At 36.5% G+C, this 16,044-nt stretch overlaps 1 protein-coding gene across 1 annotated transcript in view; it reads right to left on the minus strand.

Annotated features, from left to right (window-relative positions):
- Window positions 1–15,518, minus strand: part of LOC137402769 (NEDD4-binding protein 2-like) — a 77,908-nt gene extending 62,390 nt beyond the window's left edge. Inside the window, exons 1-5 of the mRNA XM_068089277.1 lie at window positions 15,451–15,518; window positions 14,296–14,672; window positions 7,912–7,963; window positions 7,306–7,322; window positions 4,300–4,467 (exon numbers count right to left, since the gene is read on the minus strand). Of these exons, the coding sequence (XP_067945378.1) occupies window positions 4,300–4,467; window positions 7,306–7,322; window positions 7,912–7,963; window positions 14,296–14,672; window positions 15,451–15,509 (673 nt within the window). The 5' untranslated portion in view covers window positions 15,510–15,518. The remainder of the gene's footprint in view (window positions 1–4,299; window positions 4,468–7,305; window positions 7,323–7,911; window positions 7,964–14,295; window positions 14,673–15,450) is intronic.
- Window positions 15,519–16,044: the final 526 nt, after the last annotated feature.

Consider the following 16,044-nt stretch of genomic DNA (forward strand, 5'->3'; position numbering starts at 1 on the left):
TTCTCTTTCTCTCCTCTTTTCTCTCTCCCCACCTCTCCCTCTCCTGTTCCATCTATCTATCTCTGCTTCTTCACCCTCCCCTCTCTCCTCTCCCTCTCCCTCTTCCTCTCTCTCTCTCTCTCTCTCTCACTCCAACATGGTATTCATGCACTTTTTCGCAAACTTAGTAGTTTCAAATTTTGCAATTGCAAACCATTTGCTGGCAGGAACACTCTCACTTGCAATGACAAGTTTGACGAATAATAAGATAAAAAAAATTAACGATATCAGCTACCTACATGAAAGAAAACGCATCTATAAAAGCTAACCTAGAAATATCATTAGCACACCCTGATACGAAGCAGAACGGGTAAATGCATCACCTCAAAAGGGATGCTATACCGCTTTGTGTTACCTTGTGTTACTCCGAGTGAAATGAGAGAAAACTACACTTCCTCTATCCTTATTTTGTTCTTATCAAACTAGCGACAAGAAAAGTCCACCAACATACCACCGTCACCTTCACTACCACCGCCATCATCTCCACCATCACCACCATACCACTAAACTAATACTATTGATTTGCTTCAAGTAAACATAGGCATATCTGTGCATTCTGCCTCTACACATTGCAAGTTACAGATAATTTAATTGTAGTATTTATATAGAATAGTGTGAGCCTCAGTTTCAGTAAAGACTTATACACATCTTCATAAATTGACTTGCAAAAGCAGAGAATGGTTGCTTTCCAAGATGTGTAAAAATTTGAATAATTAAGGAATTATTTTCTCTTCAATTTATAAAAGCATGTGATAAAACAACTCCTGTAGCTAACAACAATGGCCAACAGTATGAGAAATTGGTAAGCTACATGCAAATATATGCCTATCGAGCAGACTCCGAAAATTGGTTCCAAAAGGATCATTCATAAATAGGAATAGACAAAATGAGAAATATGAATTGCATTAACAACATCTGACAAAAACACAAATCTGGAGGGCTAACTTACAAAGACAATGAGTTTCTACTTCAGTGTGAAATAGAAACTGTGTTACGCCACATACAAGAAAAAGGCTGGTCTGGTGATTTGGTAAGTATGACATAATTACAGCTGACCACAAACAACATACGACTAGTTTGCACTCAGTCTATTTCCTCACTTATCTGTTTATCTTATCTCAATGATTTTTACAAGACTATTTGAATGCAAAATGTCAGTTAGCTCCCGTAACATGACTGTTCTTTTAAAATGCCGAGAAAAATGTCATTAGTTTTTGCTCCCTGATATTTAAACATAATAACACAAGTCTGTACTGAACTGCAGTAGCTTTTGTGTTAGTGTAACAAGCATTCCATCTCAAGAGCTAACTTTCCAGCATTTGAGCAACAAATCAATAATTTCCAAAAGGTTTTCTAATCATCAATAACCAGTGCAAATCGCAACAAATCAACGTCTCGTGTAATGGGAAGAAGTTCAGATCATCAACCAACTAGAAAAGTGAATGAAATTTTTATTGTTTGCAATATGATTCGTCAAATGATTCAACTTTTTAATCTTGTCAGATTTATTCTCATTGTGTGTGAGTTAAACATTACATCAATTACTAGGCGCATCTCGTGGACCCACGACAAACTAGAAATGCAGCCAAAGGTTTACCACTATCAAGCCGAGTTCCCTAAAGCACAGCTTAGCAACAGGCTCTGATAATAGAAAACATTCTCACTCACTGCTTGTAGTCTTGAGGGAAAAAAGGTTAGAAAGAAAGGGAGTGGATGACTCATCACGATTGACAGAAGCAAGGGAGTCTTTAACAAAGTCAGTGATAATCGTTAAAGGTTGACTTGCAACCAAATTCACATTACAGTTGTTTGGTATCAAAAGATTCACCATGTCTTACTCTGCTGTGTTGCAGTTGCAAAATATGTGGGAATGTGATTACAAGCTCTTAAAAGCTCAAAAATGAACAGATAATCACAGTATCACGAAACCGCCGTAGATCGGAATCAGTTTATTTCTCTGACATAGTCATTACATTTAGTTATTGTTTTGTCACGTGATGTTCTCACGTAAACTGAAAGGCTCAATATAAAACTTCTCGTAGCACTAGTTTATGACAGACACTTCGGGTTTTACCGAAGAGCCCGTATCAAATATTGATGCTCGCTACTTTACAGTTTTGTTTTGGCTTGGTCTAATCGTCTAGTCGTAATCTGATCATGTGACCCGTACTTCCTGCCAAACTGCGCGGGCCATTTCTGCAGCATTTTTCGATTATCACAGGTGACCAACAGGCTCGTCATGTTTATCAGAGAATGATGTGTACTCCTTCGAGCTGAGGTTAAAAAATTAAACAAATTTTCACGGTAGGTTATAAGATATCAGTGCTGAAAGTGACAGCATTACAATGATGATAAAATAGATGTGCAAGGACAATAGACATGGTTTTATTGAATGCGTGAAAAATATTTGTAAAAAATATTGCGACGAATGAGGTTGCATGAAAGTGTAAACAGAAGCCATCTTGTTCAACTACGTCCCATTTGAGCCATTTTGGAAAGAGGTTCTAATCTATGGCGGTTTCGTGATGGCGGCGATTAACTGTTCGTTTTTGAGCTTTAAAGAGCTTGTAATCACATTTCCACATATTTTGCACCTACAACACATCAGAGTAAGACATGGTGAATCTTTTGATACCAAACAACTGTAATGTGAATTTTGTTGCAAGTCAACCTTTAAGGAGTGGCCAGAAGGCAGCTCAATTGTAGCTTTTTTGTCTAGGAAGCTTCAGTAGAAAGACGCAGCTAAAAGCAACTGAGCAGCTTTGGTCATTTTCAATTTGGTTAAGTCAGGTAAAACTCCAGCTCGTGTTTGATTGGACAACAAAATATTATCGATTCAAATATGCACTTTATTTCATCACAAACATCTGAATCAAAACACTACAAATGGAATTGCTAGCCCATGTGACAGGAAATAGTTGTAACAGCGTTAATCTTTTGAGGTTGCTTCTGACCTCACTTGACCTCATTCTGACCTCATTCTGACCTACAAACTTCTGCCATTTAAGTTGAGATACGCCCAATTCCGTTGTCATTAGACAACCCTTAACAGCAATGACGACACTAATTGCTCACTACAAACCTGATCCTTTCAAAAATGAATTAATGTTATACATAACCTGACCTACAGAACAAAGGTCAAAGTACAACTGGAACCGCAGCAGCCATAATTTGATAGCTATAAGTAAACCATCTGTCAGAATAATGTGTTGTGAAACCACTAATGATTATAGAGGGAAAATAAAGTTAATCCGAAAAGGTCAGGTTAGGTTATCTAAGGAAAGCTATAAACCATCGAAGACAGCTGCTAAAAAACTGGTCAGCATGCAAGGAAATGGAGTGTAAACCTTTCACAAGAAGCCTGACGAACGAACAGCAAGCAACAAATGAAGGCAGTGTCAAGAAAATGGCAGAGAGTATGGCAGGTGCTGAAGAAGGAAGATAGATCAAAGGGTTTGGGGAAACAACCTGACTTGTATGAGGAACTAAGCAGCTAAAACTGACATCGGTATGCTGACAAAGTAGTCAGTTGCAAGAAACAGCAATCAGCTGGCAGCAGTGATGACCTCAGTTGACATTAGGGGAAAGGCAGACTGGCCATGTGACAAAAAAAATGCTTCTGGAAAACTCCTTGAGCCAGCCAAGCAAATTGCTCACACTCGAACATGTGCTCTGTTCTTGTGCTACTCGATGTTAAAAAGATAAGAAAAGCTTCTTAACCACCGCTCACCAGTTTTGTTTGTAAACTGGATCGAAAGGCCAGTTTTTCAGTAATCAAAAGAAATAATATAAACAGCAACGCTACATTATCACAATAAAAACAGACTAAAGCATATCCATCCCAAAGACTTGAGATTAACAAATAAAAATTAAGTCTATGACATTTGTATGGATCACTTAAAATATCAATAGCGGCCTATGTCAAATAATTAGTGAGACAGCCATGGATTGGCTAGTTCACGGAGCCTTGAATTGACTCGTAACGATGTCACCAAGTGTTGTCAAGTTTAGCTGTAATAAATAGACTAAGAATTTTATTAGATGTATTTTTAGCTTTTATTAGCAATTTTAATATTTATAGTATTAAAAGGTATTTGCTGCCAAAACATAAACAAGTGGTGCCAAGTAACATACAAATACCTTGTAAACTGAAGTTGTATGCTGCAATGCTATTAATACCCAGTCTTGGCTATAAATGAAGGAAACAGATTCGGAATGTTACCATTACAGCGTGATAGCCTGTGGCTGAGAAAGACTCACCACCATTTCGAAGCATGTCAGCCACTTGAGAAAGGTTGCGCTGGGTCAAGTTTCGACAATATTCCATCCCATACTCATCAAGAGAGGTGATGCTTGAGGAGTAGGAGAGGGTAGGCGCTGTCGGCGTGAGGTTGTGGTCAGGGGTCAAGGTCATAGCTGCTTCAAATCCTGCATCACACCATAAATACATGGAAACGCAAGTTCCGAATCATCCCAAAGCATCCGGAAAGATAGTGACTTGTGGTGCATTTTGAAAGCACAAAACACACCACTCCCACAAATTGTAAAGAACATTCGACAGGTGCCACATCCGCTAGTCTTAGGAAAGTCAACACTAACAACTTCGTTTTAATGATTAGTAATGTCCTTGTTGAACGACTGATCAGCATCCTGAAGGCTGGCAACAAGCAACTGTTCAGCTCAGTGAAAAATGCAAAGGATTGTGGTTGTTGTATCTGTGATAGATTCTCCACACAACTAAAAAGTTTTATGTTATTAGCGGCGCATTATTCCAAGAATGAGTTCTTTTGCTTAAAACTTTTGCGTAACTTTATTTAAGATAGCCTAAAATTCATCATAAAACTACCTACTGACAATATATGGCAGCAGGCATACTGCATATCATGTTTTAAGTACATATTGCTAAGGTTTAAAAAACAAGCATAATGAATGCAACTGTCTATGAATAGAAGCAGTTTTGTATCGCTATAGCAACAGCGCAAAGTAGCAAATTTTAATATTGTTCTAAGTTGACTTTATTAAGGTGGCCTAAATATTACCAAAATTGTAATATTTAAGCCTGTATTTTAGTTGGAAATTGTATTTTAGTTATGTAAACTTTAGTTGGAAAATTTTATTTTCCAGTTTTATAACTGGCTAAAACCAGTTATAAAACTGCAATTTCTACCTCAAAATCAAACTTCAGCTGTGTTATTTCTGCAAGTCTGTAACCCCTCTTCCTGCTTGACCGAACCTTAGTTAAAGACACACCATTGCATAAATCATATGCCCCGATTGTGCCTGATAACATTACTGAAGCAACATTAAAGAAAAGAACACAACAAACTATTCAAAATCTTTGCTATATACACTCATACGAAGAACTACATAGGCAACAGTAAAAGCACAGTCTAGCAGTCATCCAGTACCACCTTATGAAAGCTGACTGCCAGATGCAAACCTATGTTGTTTGACATATATTGAGATTTGAAAGCCATAGCTGAGTAGAGTTTTGAAAATTCTCATCCGCCAACTGCAGAGCTATAGTGAGATGAGGCATAGACTATCTGTTCATGCATATGAGACATCAAGAATGACAGTCATGATCTGTATTAATGAAATCTAGTGTCATGATTGAAACTACATTCAAAGTTCTATGTTATTATATTCTATAGAGGCTGTGTGTTGTATGTACACTTAGAATATTCCATGTTTATTCAAATTCCAGTACTTTAACTACTGTTTGACGATGTACTGAACAAGACCTTAACATGACTAGCTAGTACTATAACTACTGTATGAGTATGTACTGAACAAGACCTGAACAAGACCTGAACAAGACTAGCTAGTACTATAACTACTGTATGAGTATGTACTGAACAATACCTTAACAAGACTAGCTAGTACTATAACTACTGTATGAGTATGTACTGAACAATACCTTAACAAGACTAGCTAGTACTATAACTACTGTATGAGTATGTACTGAACAAGACCTAAACATGACTAGCTAGTACTATAACTACTGTATGAGTATGTACTGAACAATACCTTAACAAGACTAGCTAGTACTATAACTACTGTATGAATATGTACTGAACAATACCTTAACAAGACTAGCTAGTACTATAACTACTGTATGAGTATGTACTGAACAATACCTTAACAAGACTAGCTAGTACTATAACTACTGTATGAGTATGTACTGAACAAGACCTTAACAAGACTAGCTAGTACTATAACTACTGTATGAGTATGTACTGAACAAGACCTTAACAAGACTAGCTAGTACTATAACTACTGTAGGAGTATGTACTGAACAATACCTTAACAAGACTAGCTAGTACTATAACTACTGTATGAGTATGTACTGAACAATACCTTAACATGACTAGCTAGTACTATAACTACTGTATGAGTATGTACTGAACAATACCTTAACAAGACTAGCTAGTACTATAACTACTGTATGAGTATGTACTGAACAATACCTTAACAAGACTAGCTAGTACTATAACTACTGTATGAGTATGTACTGAACAATACCTTAACAAGGCTAGCTAGCACTATAACTACTGTATGAGTATATACTGAACAATACCTTAACAAGACTAGCTAGTACTATAACTACTGTATGAGTATGTACTGAACAATACCTTAACAAGACTAGCTAGTACTATAACTACTGTATGAGTATGTACTGAACAATACCTTAACAAGACTAGCTAGCACTATAACTACTGTATGAGTATGTACTGAACAAGACCTTAACAAGACTAGCTAGTATTATAACTACTGTATGAGTATGTACTGAACAATACCTTAACAAGACTAGCTAGTACTATAACTACTGTATGAGTATATACTGAACAAGACCTTAACAAGACTAGCTAGTACTATAACTACTGTATGAGTATGTACTGAACAAGACCTTAACAAGACTAGCTAGTACTATAACTACTGTATGAGTATGTACTGAACAATACCTTAACAAGACTAGCTAGTACTATAACTGCTGTATGAGTATGTACTGAACAATACCATAACAAGACTAGCTAGCACTATAACTACTGTATGAATATGTACTGAACAATACCTTAACAAGGCTAGTCAAAAATCCCTAAGTTTTTGAGAGATTAGCAACAACCAACTTTTCGACAACTTATGTGTAAACACACTAGCCTGAAGATTACTAGGATTGAACCGTGGTAGGTCAATTTTTTGGCAGGTCAATTAAAAAATGCTATATGGTAGATGGGCAAGAGAGGCGTGATTGAGTGTCTAAACCAGTCAAAGAAGAAATACTATGAGCTTTCATTAACAAAAGTTAACTCAATGAAAGTGCATTAGTTTAGTTATTTCACTCTGTAGTATTTTTCATCCGAAAGAACATTTTATGGCAAGAATAGTTAGTTGTTAGGATACTGCTGTATCCGTATAACTTATGACCTTGAAGCAGAGTTCACCAGAGTAAGCTTTACGTACACTAGCTGATGTGTCACTATGTTGTATCTAATTTTAGTCAATGCCAATTTGCTTCGAAAACGATTACATTGAATAGTCTACACTAGTGATTAATATTACTGATGGAAATGAATTCGTCATTCTTATTGTTTCTTAGCACGCGAGCTTCTTCTGAGTCAGAAAATAAAGCTACACTTTATCTGCCCTGATTGGTTGTTTCGTCTGTACGATCGCTTGTAAATTGAGTAAATTCAAACTGCAGTTCAACCAAACTTTTTAACTTCTTTTAGTCCACAGAAATGAGTTTTTCGAAATTTATTAGTCAATCACCATTCTTTTCAAAATTTGTCTGATTATCGCAACGTACACTCAGCTCAAGCTCAGAATAAAGGCCAGATATGCATACCGGACGCCGAGAAGCCAGATGACTGAGAGCTCTCTTCCGGGGCTATCTGAGACAGTGTATCCAGTGCCTCATTTTCTACAAGTTAAATATAGGAAGTTGAGGGGTGTTATGTTCATAACCTTACTGCCAGCATTCTATAATCATATAACGTATACATGTATATACATTTGTGATAAAAATGTTTCGATTTAATTCCTGTGTGAGGTAGCACAGACCTTTTGGGGAAAAGTTTGTTAGTCTATGAGCATGCTATCTTCGTAATTCATACAAAATTTATTCTCTTAACAAACGTATCAGGCTTTTTCTGTCAGGTACAGAAGTTATATTATATTTTATGATACAGTGAGGTTATATTTGCTAGTTCGATAATACGGATGAGCTACATTCTCTTTTTTATCACGTAGAGAGGTTACACTATGTTTCCCCGTCAAGCAGACAGGTTAAATTCTCATTTTTTTCTGCAATGCAAGAAATTGTAGGAAAATGCAACCTAAGCAATGATGGCATAGTAAAAGGGTGAAATGAGTGAAAGGTTGAAGTTAAGAACAATGTCAGCAAACAGCGATGATAAATCTGTGTAGAACAAGTCAATTTCTAAACTGCACCAGGGCACACAGAGAACTTCCAGAACGAAGTTGGGATGCTGAGCACTGAAAAAGTATTTCATCAGAAAATTATCAGTTATACACTGCCTCTTTGTATTGAAATGCTACTATATGACAGAGACTAACTCAGCTATATACACTGCCTGTTTGTATTGAGATGTTACTATATGACAGCGACAAGCTCAGCTATATACACTGTCCGTTTGTATTGAGATGTTACGATATGACAGAGACAAGCTCAGCTATATAAACTGCCTGTTTGTATAGAGATGTTATTACATGACAGAGACTAACTCAGCTATACTGTCCATACTGTGTGTTGAGATCTTGAGAAAGCCATTACTACCTCTACTCTTCATTCCTGCTTATGTAAAGAACATGACATGGGCTTGCAACCTCAGGACTATAAAAGACAGCTGGCTACTGAGAAAAGAAAGCAAAGTTGGTGGCAATTGGCATGAGCTAAGGTGTAGTTTACTGCTGACTTTGGCAGCAACCATTAGTACTGATTAAAAGAGAGCAAGACACGGCTGTTATTCTAACTTATAATAAGACCATGGGCTATAAGGGAGTATGAGAGAAAGATAGACCAGACTGCATACAAATGATCCATGTTTGTATTCACATAACCTCAAATTAGCCTGAGGTTTTACAATAACTCTTCGACGAATTGAGAGTGGAAATAAGATGATATCCTGAAGATGATGATCGTTCCTTCTTGTTTGGTGACAAGAGTCTATGGTTGGCAAAAAGAGAAAGCTTTGCTGTGAGCAGCTACCTAATGGCATTGAGGACTCATGAAATCTTGTGATAAAGTAAAGAATGTCTATTTTCTGGGATTGTTTTGCCAAGTTCCTGTGAATATTATATGTTCAACCATCCGACACAAGGGTTTACTTTTCAAAGATGTATTATAACACCAATTAAAGGATGTGCAACTGTAGCTTTCATCAGAGAAAATGTTAAGTTTACAGAACCTACTCCAATTCTTTACAAACAATTCTAATTACTGACTGAATCAATGTTATAGTATAATTAATGCAGCCTTAATAAGTCAACATCTGCACTGGGGTCTCCATTGTCGACTAACCAATCAACATTCTTTTATATTTGCTTACAACAGATAACAGAGAACCTGAGCAAAAAAAAGTTTAGCAACAAACTGCTTTGGGACATAATTAGATGATAAACTAAGTGGCTGAGTGTATCAGTGTACCATCAATTTGCTTATTATGCTCATAACTAACACTATCAAAGGACAAAGCCCAAACAACAAATAAAGCTATACTAAATTATAATTTTAACCAAACAGTAACAAACAATGATTTGCATCGATATAGGCCCATGAACGCTAAACAGATCGCTTTGACGAGAGACTACCGATATTGCAATAATTATTAGGGAATGGAAAGGCAGCGGCGAGAACTGCATAAGTGATACGTGAGTAAAATGCAAATGATGGCCCATTATGTATGCTGAAAGACAATGCCATGGCAACAAACGTACAGTGTATATAGCTGAGCTGGTCTCTGTCATATAGTAACATCTCAACACAAACAGACAGTGTATATAGCTGAGCTGGTCTCTGTCATATAGTAACATCTCAACACAAACAGACAGTGTATATAGCTGAGCTGGTCTCTGTCATATAGTAACATCTCAACACAAACAGACAGTGTATATAGCTGAGCTGGTCTCTGTCATATAGTAACATCTCAACACAAACAGACAGTGTATATAGCTGAGCTTGTCACTGTCATATAGTAATATCTCTATACAAACAGACAGTGTATATAGCTGAGCTTGTCACTGTCACATAGTAACATCTCAATACAAACAGACAGTGTATATAGCTGAGCTTGTCACTGTCATATAGTAATATCTCTATACAAATAGACAGTGTATATAGCTGAGCTTGTCACTGTCACATAGTAACATCTCAATACAAACAGACAGTGTATATAGCTGAGCTTGTCTCTGTCATATAGTAATATCTCTATACAAACAGACAGTGTATATAGCTGAGCTGGTCACTATCATATAGTAACATCTCAATACAAACAGACAGTGTATATAGCTGAGCTTGTCACAGTCATATCGTAACATCTCAATACAAACAGACAGTGTATATAGCTGAGCTGGTCACTATCATATAGTAACATCTCAATACAAACAGACAGTGTATATAGCTGAGCTTGTCACAGTCATATCGTAACATCTCAATACAAACATACAGTGTATATAGCTGAGCTGGTCACTATCATATAGTAACGTCTCAACACAAATAGTTACCTCCTCCCAAACCCTGATAATTTGCTGTGATAGTGTGTCAGACACAGAGAGGTAAAGAATAGAATTAGACAGCATGATAAGTGAAACAATAGAGAGCCATAGAGCAATACAATATAACAGAAAGTTAGAACAATCACTAAACTGTCATGGAACAACTGGTACATCAAAATTCGGTTAGTCGTTGTATGGAAATGAGTTTTCGTGATAACGAATGCCGTAGACATACAATATTCCTTCAAAGAACTACCCTGATCAATCTTATCTCTGTCATCTGTATATAAAAGTATGTCTAGAGACCCATCATAGACAAAATAATTAACCGAGTTACGCCACGCCTATAAGTTTTCTCTTATACAAAATGAGCCAGGAATCGAAATCGTGATGCTATTGAGTGTTGTTTAAACCATAACTGTCACGAACAACTTTTATCATATTTACTAGGTAAATCAGACACGCTGATTCCGATTTTGTACTCAAAATAAAGATTAGTCCACTAACCTTCAAAGTCATTTAGGCTTTTTTAAAGCGTTTCAATATCCGTTTCGAAAACAATACAATCGGCATTACAAGCTCCGCCCATAAATATGTGACGAAACCTAGCTTTTTCAGAAACGGAAGTTAGGAATGTTTAGTCCGATTTAGAATAATAGAGTTGGGTGTCTTAAAACCCATTATTATCTAAATCCAGCCTGTAAAATAATTTCAGTTTTTTATGAAAGGGGTATAAACTATTTAAAATTGCTCGCAGCTTGTAACATGACGTTTAAATGGGCTGGACGCCGAGAAAAATGAGCTCAAAAAGCGCGGTTTTATCACAAGCTAGCGTTGTTATCGCGCTTTTTAAATATGCAATGCTAAATAGCTTATCTACCTTTCAGAAAAGACTGATATTATTTTTAAGGCTGAATTTAGATATTAATGGATTTTAAAACACCCATCTCTATTATTCTAAATCGGTCTAAACATCCCTACGTAACTTCTGTTCCTAAAAAACTAGGTTACGTCACGTATTTATGGGTGGAGCTTGTTATACCGATCGTGTTGTTTTCGAGACCGATATTAAAACGCTATAAAAAATCCTTCATTACGCTGAAAGTTAGTGGCCTAATCTTTATTTTGATTACAAAATCGGAATCAGCGTGTCTGATTTACCTAGTAAATACGATAAAAGTTGTTCGTGGCAGTTATAGTTTAAGCTTTGATCAACTGTAGAGCAATATTTGTGTTGATAGAAAATATGACATTGAAAAGATGTGGCATATGATGAAGTGGCTTACAAACCCATTCTCGTTTCATTTCCATCACTGATATACAACTATGAACGCGGAAAGTGGTTTAGAGCTATAGTTGACGCGATTGACCAATATAGAAGACTAGCTGTGCTACCCGGCGTCGCCCGAGTAATAAAAAAGTCTTTGGACAGAAAATTGATTTGTATTTAACATATAACAACATTTCCCATTCTAACTTTCAAATTACATATCATGAGAGAAGTGTTCTGTGTAGTTGAAATAAATTAACAGAAAAATAAAAACAACTGTAAAGGTTGTCAAACTTTGTCAAACAACTGTAACTTTCAAGCTGTTAGCCAGGCACATTGCCAATGGAAAATTCCAGTAAGCTGCGTAATAAGCTAGGCTTCTAATGGTGGTAAGACATTGCGTCTGCATTGTTGTCCAACTACAGCTATTCTAACTATGCTATAGCCGAACAATCAAACCTACAAATACACACACGGACAAACTGTAAGAAATATATATACAGATAACTCTACGAGAACAGTTTTAGTAAAACCTGAAGAGAAGAGACCTATTTGAATATATTATAATGTATATATATATATATTATAATATACTACTGAACATTAAAAAAAACATTAAATGAGACAAGAGATGAAAATTTTACACACTTGAAGAGTTTTTCATATTTTAATTCAAGTTAAACCAATTTTCGATTCGGTTTCCTCAGCCAGCCGATTATGAGATGATGCATTCGAATGCCGCCATTTACATATTTTACTGCAGCCTAAGTAATCAATCAAATAAATGAAGGTGAAAGAGTGAAAACATCAGTTGTTTCTGTATTTTTATAATTGCTAAAAATGAAAGATTTTGTGCGAAATGCTTTTGTAGGAGTTAAACAAATTTGATGAAAACAAAAACACAATCGAGTTGCGTTATACTTTACTGACTCTCGAGCAGTAACAATAGTAACAATAACGATATATTACTGCTCATATTGATAGACAATTGCAAACTATAGACCTAAATCCTTTAAAAATTTGTATGCAAGAAATTAGTATGATAACAATGCACCTACAAGTGTTTTTGTAGTAGAATTTGTTCGGGTGGACAATATTAGGCTATCCTTGACAAGGTTAAAACCCATAAACATAAGGAAAATACATTACATGACAGTAATAGTGTTGCATCAAGTTCTTCTACGCAGGAGAGGAGATAGATTGTATAACAATGACAACAATTACCGTGTTTGTCATAAACCTGTGTCAATAGATGTGAATAAGATTTGTCAGTTTCATAATGGGTTTCCCATAGTGCATAGTGAAACTGTCAGATATTGTAAAACAGGAAGCATCCACGTTGCCTAAAGGTTGTAGTTTTCCATAAGGTTACAAGGAAATGACTCGACGAGGTGTATTAACAAGCAGAGTAGTCAGTATAGCATTTTAAACAAGTCAGAGTGTATTAACGATAATCACGACTCTGTCCTCTAAGTCTGTGGTCTGACTGTCTCAGTTGCAACTGTCAAAGTAACCCTTACTTGAGAAGTTATGATCTTTCCTCCATCAAAAATAATCCAAGTTGAAAAAATAGCTTATTGCCAAAACTAGCAAATCGAGAAACAAGGGCACATATTAGGAGATGTGAACTTACAGTGGTGATCATAATAATGGGACCGCCATTTTAAGTTCATAATAATCTTTTTCATTTATGACATAAACTCCCTTTCCCTATAATCTCAGACCATAAATATTATACATATTTGAAAAGCAACTTTTCTAGACATTTTGTCTACCACCAAAGGTGCACTCTAGTAATAAAATCTGTTTAATGGGCACCCATTATATCCTATCAGGTCAGTCTAGGCTTTTGGTGTCATATCAAATACTAGGGTGCTAGAAATACTCTAAAGGAACTTAAAAACACCCCCAATTAATTTTTATAGAGCTACGCTCTAAAATTATGACAAATTAAGTTGCGTTTTCCACAAATTTAAGCATTTGTTTTGGATTTTTGTACCGCTTTATGCCGAAAATGGCATATTGTACTAAAATCCAACTAATAAAGCAAATATCAGTTAGTTTTACATAATATTCTTATCCAGTACATTCTGAGCTATCCATTAATGTGCATTTTGTCATAATTCCCATAATACCGACGAAACAGTGTATGAATTAACAACAAAAAAGGTGTTTATTTTAAAAGGTCCCATAGTTACGATCACCACTGTAGTGAGTACCTAGAGAAGTAAAGTTAACTCAGGTCTCACCATTCCAGTCAACGTCGTGTAGCACCATGTTTATCACTGTCACATCCACACGCCCCTTAAACATCTCCTCAAACACTTTTCTGATCGTCTCACGATCTTTCTGACTGTTTGTGTTTGTTGGAGTTGTCTCTTCAGGATTAGGAGTGACCTCAATAGAAGACGCCTTAGAAGAATGTGTCGTGGAAGTGGCTGCCTTGGCATAACTGCTGTACCCGTAGTTACGCTGCTTTTGCGCCTGCCAGGCATCCGTGTTGAGACTAGTACGCGCTCTAAGGGGATGGGCAGCTCTCGAGGTCAAAGGAGAGTTGGTCTGTGGGGAGTGGTTAGAAGCGCTAGCGGTGGTGCTAGGAGCGGTGAAGTAAGGTTTCGGTGTGTACCTATTAAATGATGTAAAGAACTGCTTCATCACCATGCAGATTAATGATATTAATACGGAAGATTCACAGACATAGATTTAACTAAAGGGTGGTTCACATTGTATCGCCGTATCACTGTATCGGCGTTGATGCCCCAATATCTCGGTGATCATCTATGATAATAATGTTTAACTATCACAAATTTCTCTGCGTTTGCATCAGCAAATACTCTGTGATGTAGTGTTTTTATTTTTCTTTTGAAATTGTCACGAAGAAGCCTATTGGTTTTCGCGTGGTTGAATCAAATACTAGTCTCGCAGCAACTATCATAAACAGAAATAAATAAATCACGCCATCCACAACCGTGAATTACTATCGCCGAAATGGTTCGCATTGAAAAGGCAGTCGTCAATGCTCGGCGAATTATCGGGAAAGTTTGACAGCTGCAAACTTTCCCAACATATTTGCCATCAGTTTACCATTCACATTTTCGACGAGGAACGCCGAAAGTTAAATGGTGTCATACGGCGATATAGTGTGAACCAGCCTTTAATAAAACAGCAAAGCCAGGTTCATATCCATCTATGTTCACACGCAAAACTGAAAGAAAACTGACACCTTATGAATGTGAAAAATGACTTATCTATCATAAAAAGTGTATGGTACAAGTAGAGATTTTAGAATAATTAAACCTATTTGTCTGACCTGGTCAATGTGAACCACTGTAGCGAGTGCATTTCTATGTGAACTGTGATTTAGCCTAAAAACACTTCGCTTGCGGTCCTTGACTCTGACCTACCTGTAGTCAAACTTAAACTCTGTGGTTGTAGCATCCTTAGTCTTTTTCTTTTTAGGCATGGTCAAAGGTCAGCCTAAAAGAAATGCAACAACCTTCAGAGATAGATGATCGGAAATTTGAATACTGAACAGTCCATAGTGAAGTAAACCGGGTTTGAAGAGCAAATTCAATGTGCATATTTACAAGTGACTATCTTGCCTCTCTACGATTTTTATGTGACCTCGCAAGCAGTCATTGACTCAAACTATTAATCGTTTAATCTATTAGAAATTAAATTTAAACCAAAATGTTTGTTTATTATAGCTCTTCTGCTGGTTTGTGATGAGTTTGTCGCAGTCTTAAGCAAAGTAGAGATCTAATCAAGTCTACTGCCACAAGCAATGTTTTCATGCTTTGTATAGGTTCAGAGCTGGTTCCACTTCAAATCATAGAAATGGTAAAATTCGAATGCATGCAACGCCATTTCTCATCGCTAAATTGCTATGCAAGCATTCGCTCTGAGAGTCCTAATCGACATTATAGAAACGCCCACTATAATACTCTGCTACGCTCTCCCCAGTGGAGGTAAATAATTTCCTCCTAGACTTGACTCGC

The sequence above is a fragment of the Watersipora subatra genome, chromosome 8, assembly GCF_963576615.1.
Source record: "Watersipora subatra chromosome 8, tzWatSuba1.1, whole genome shotgun sequence".
Classification (NCBI taxonomy): domain Eukaryota; kingdom Metazoa; phylum Bryozoa; class Gymnolaemata; order Cheilostomatida; family Watersiporidae; genus Watersipora; species Watersipora subatra.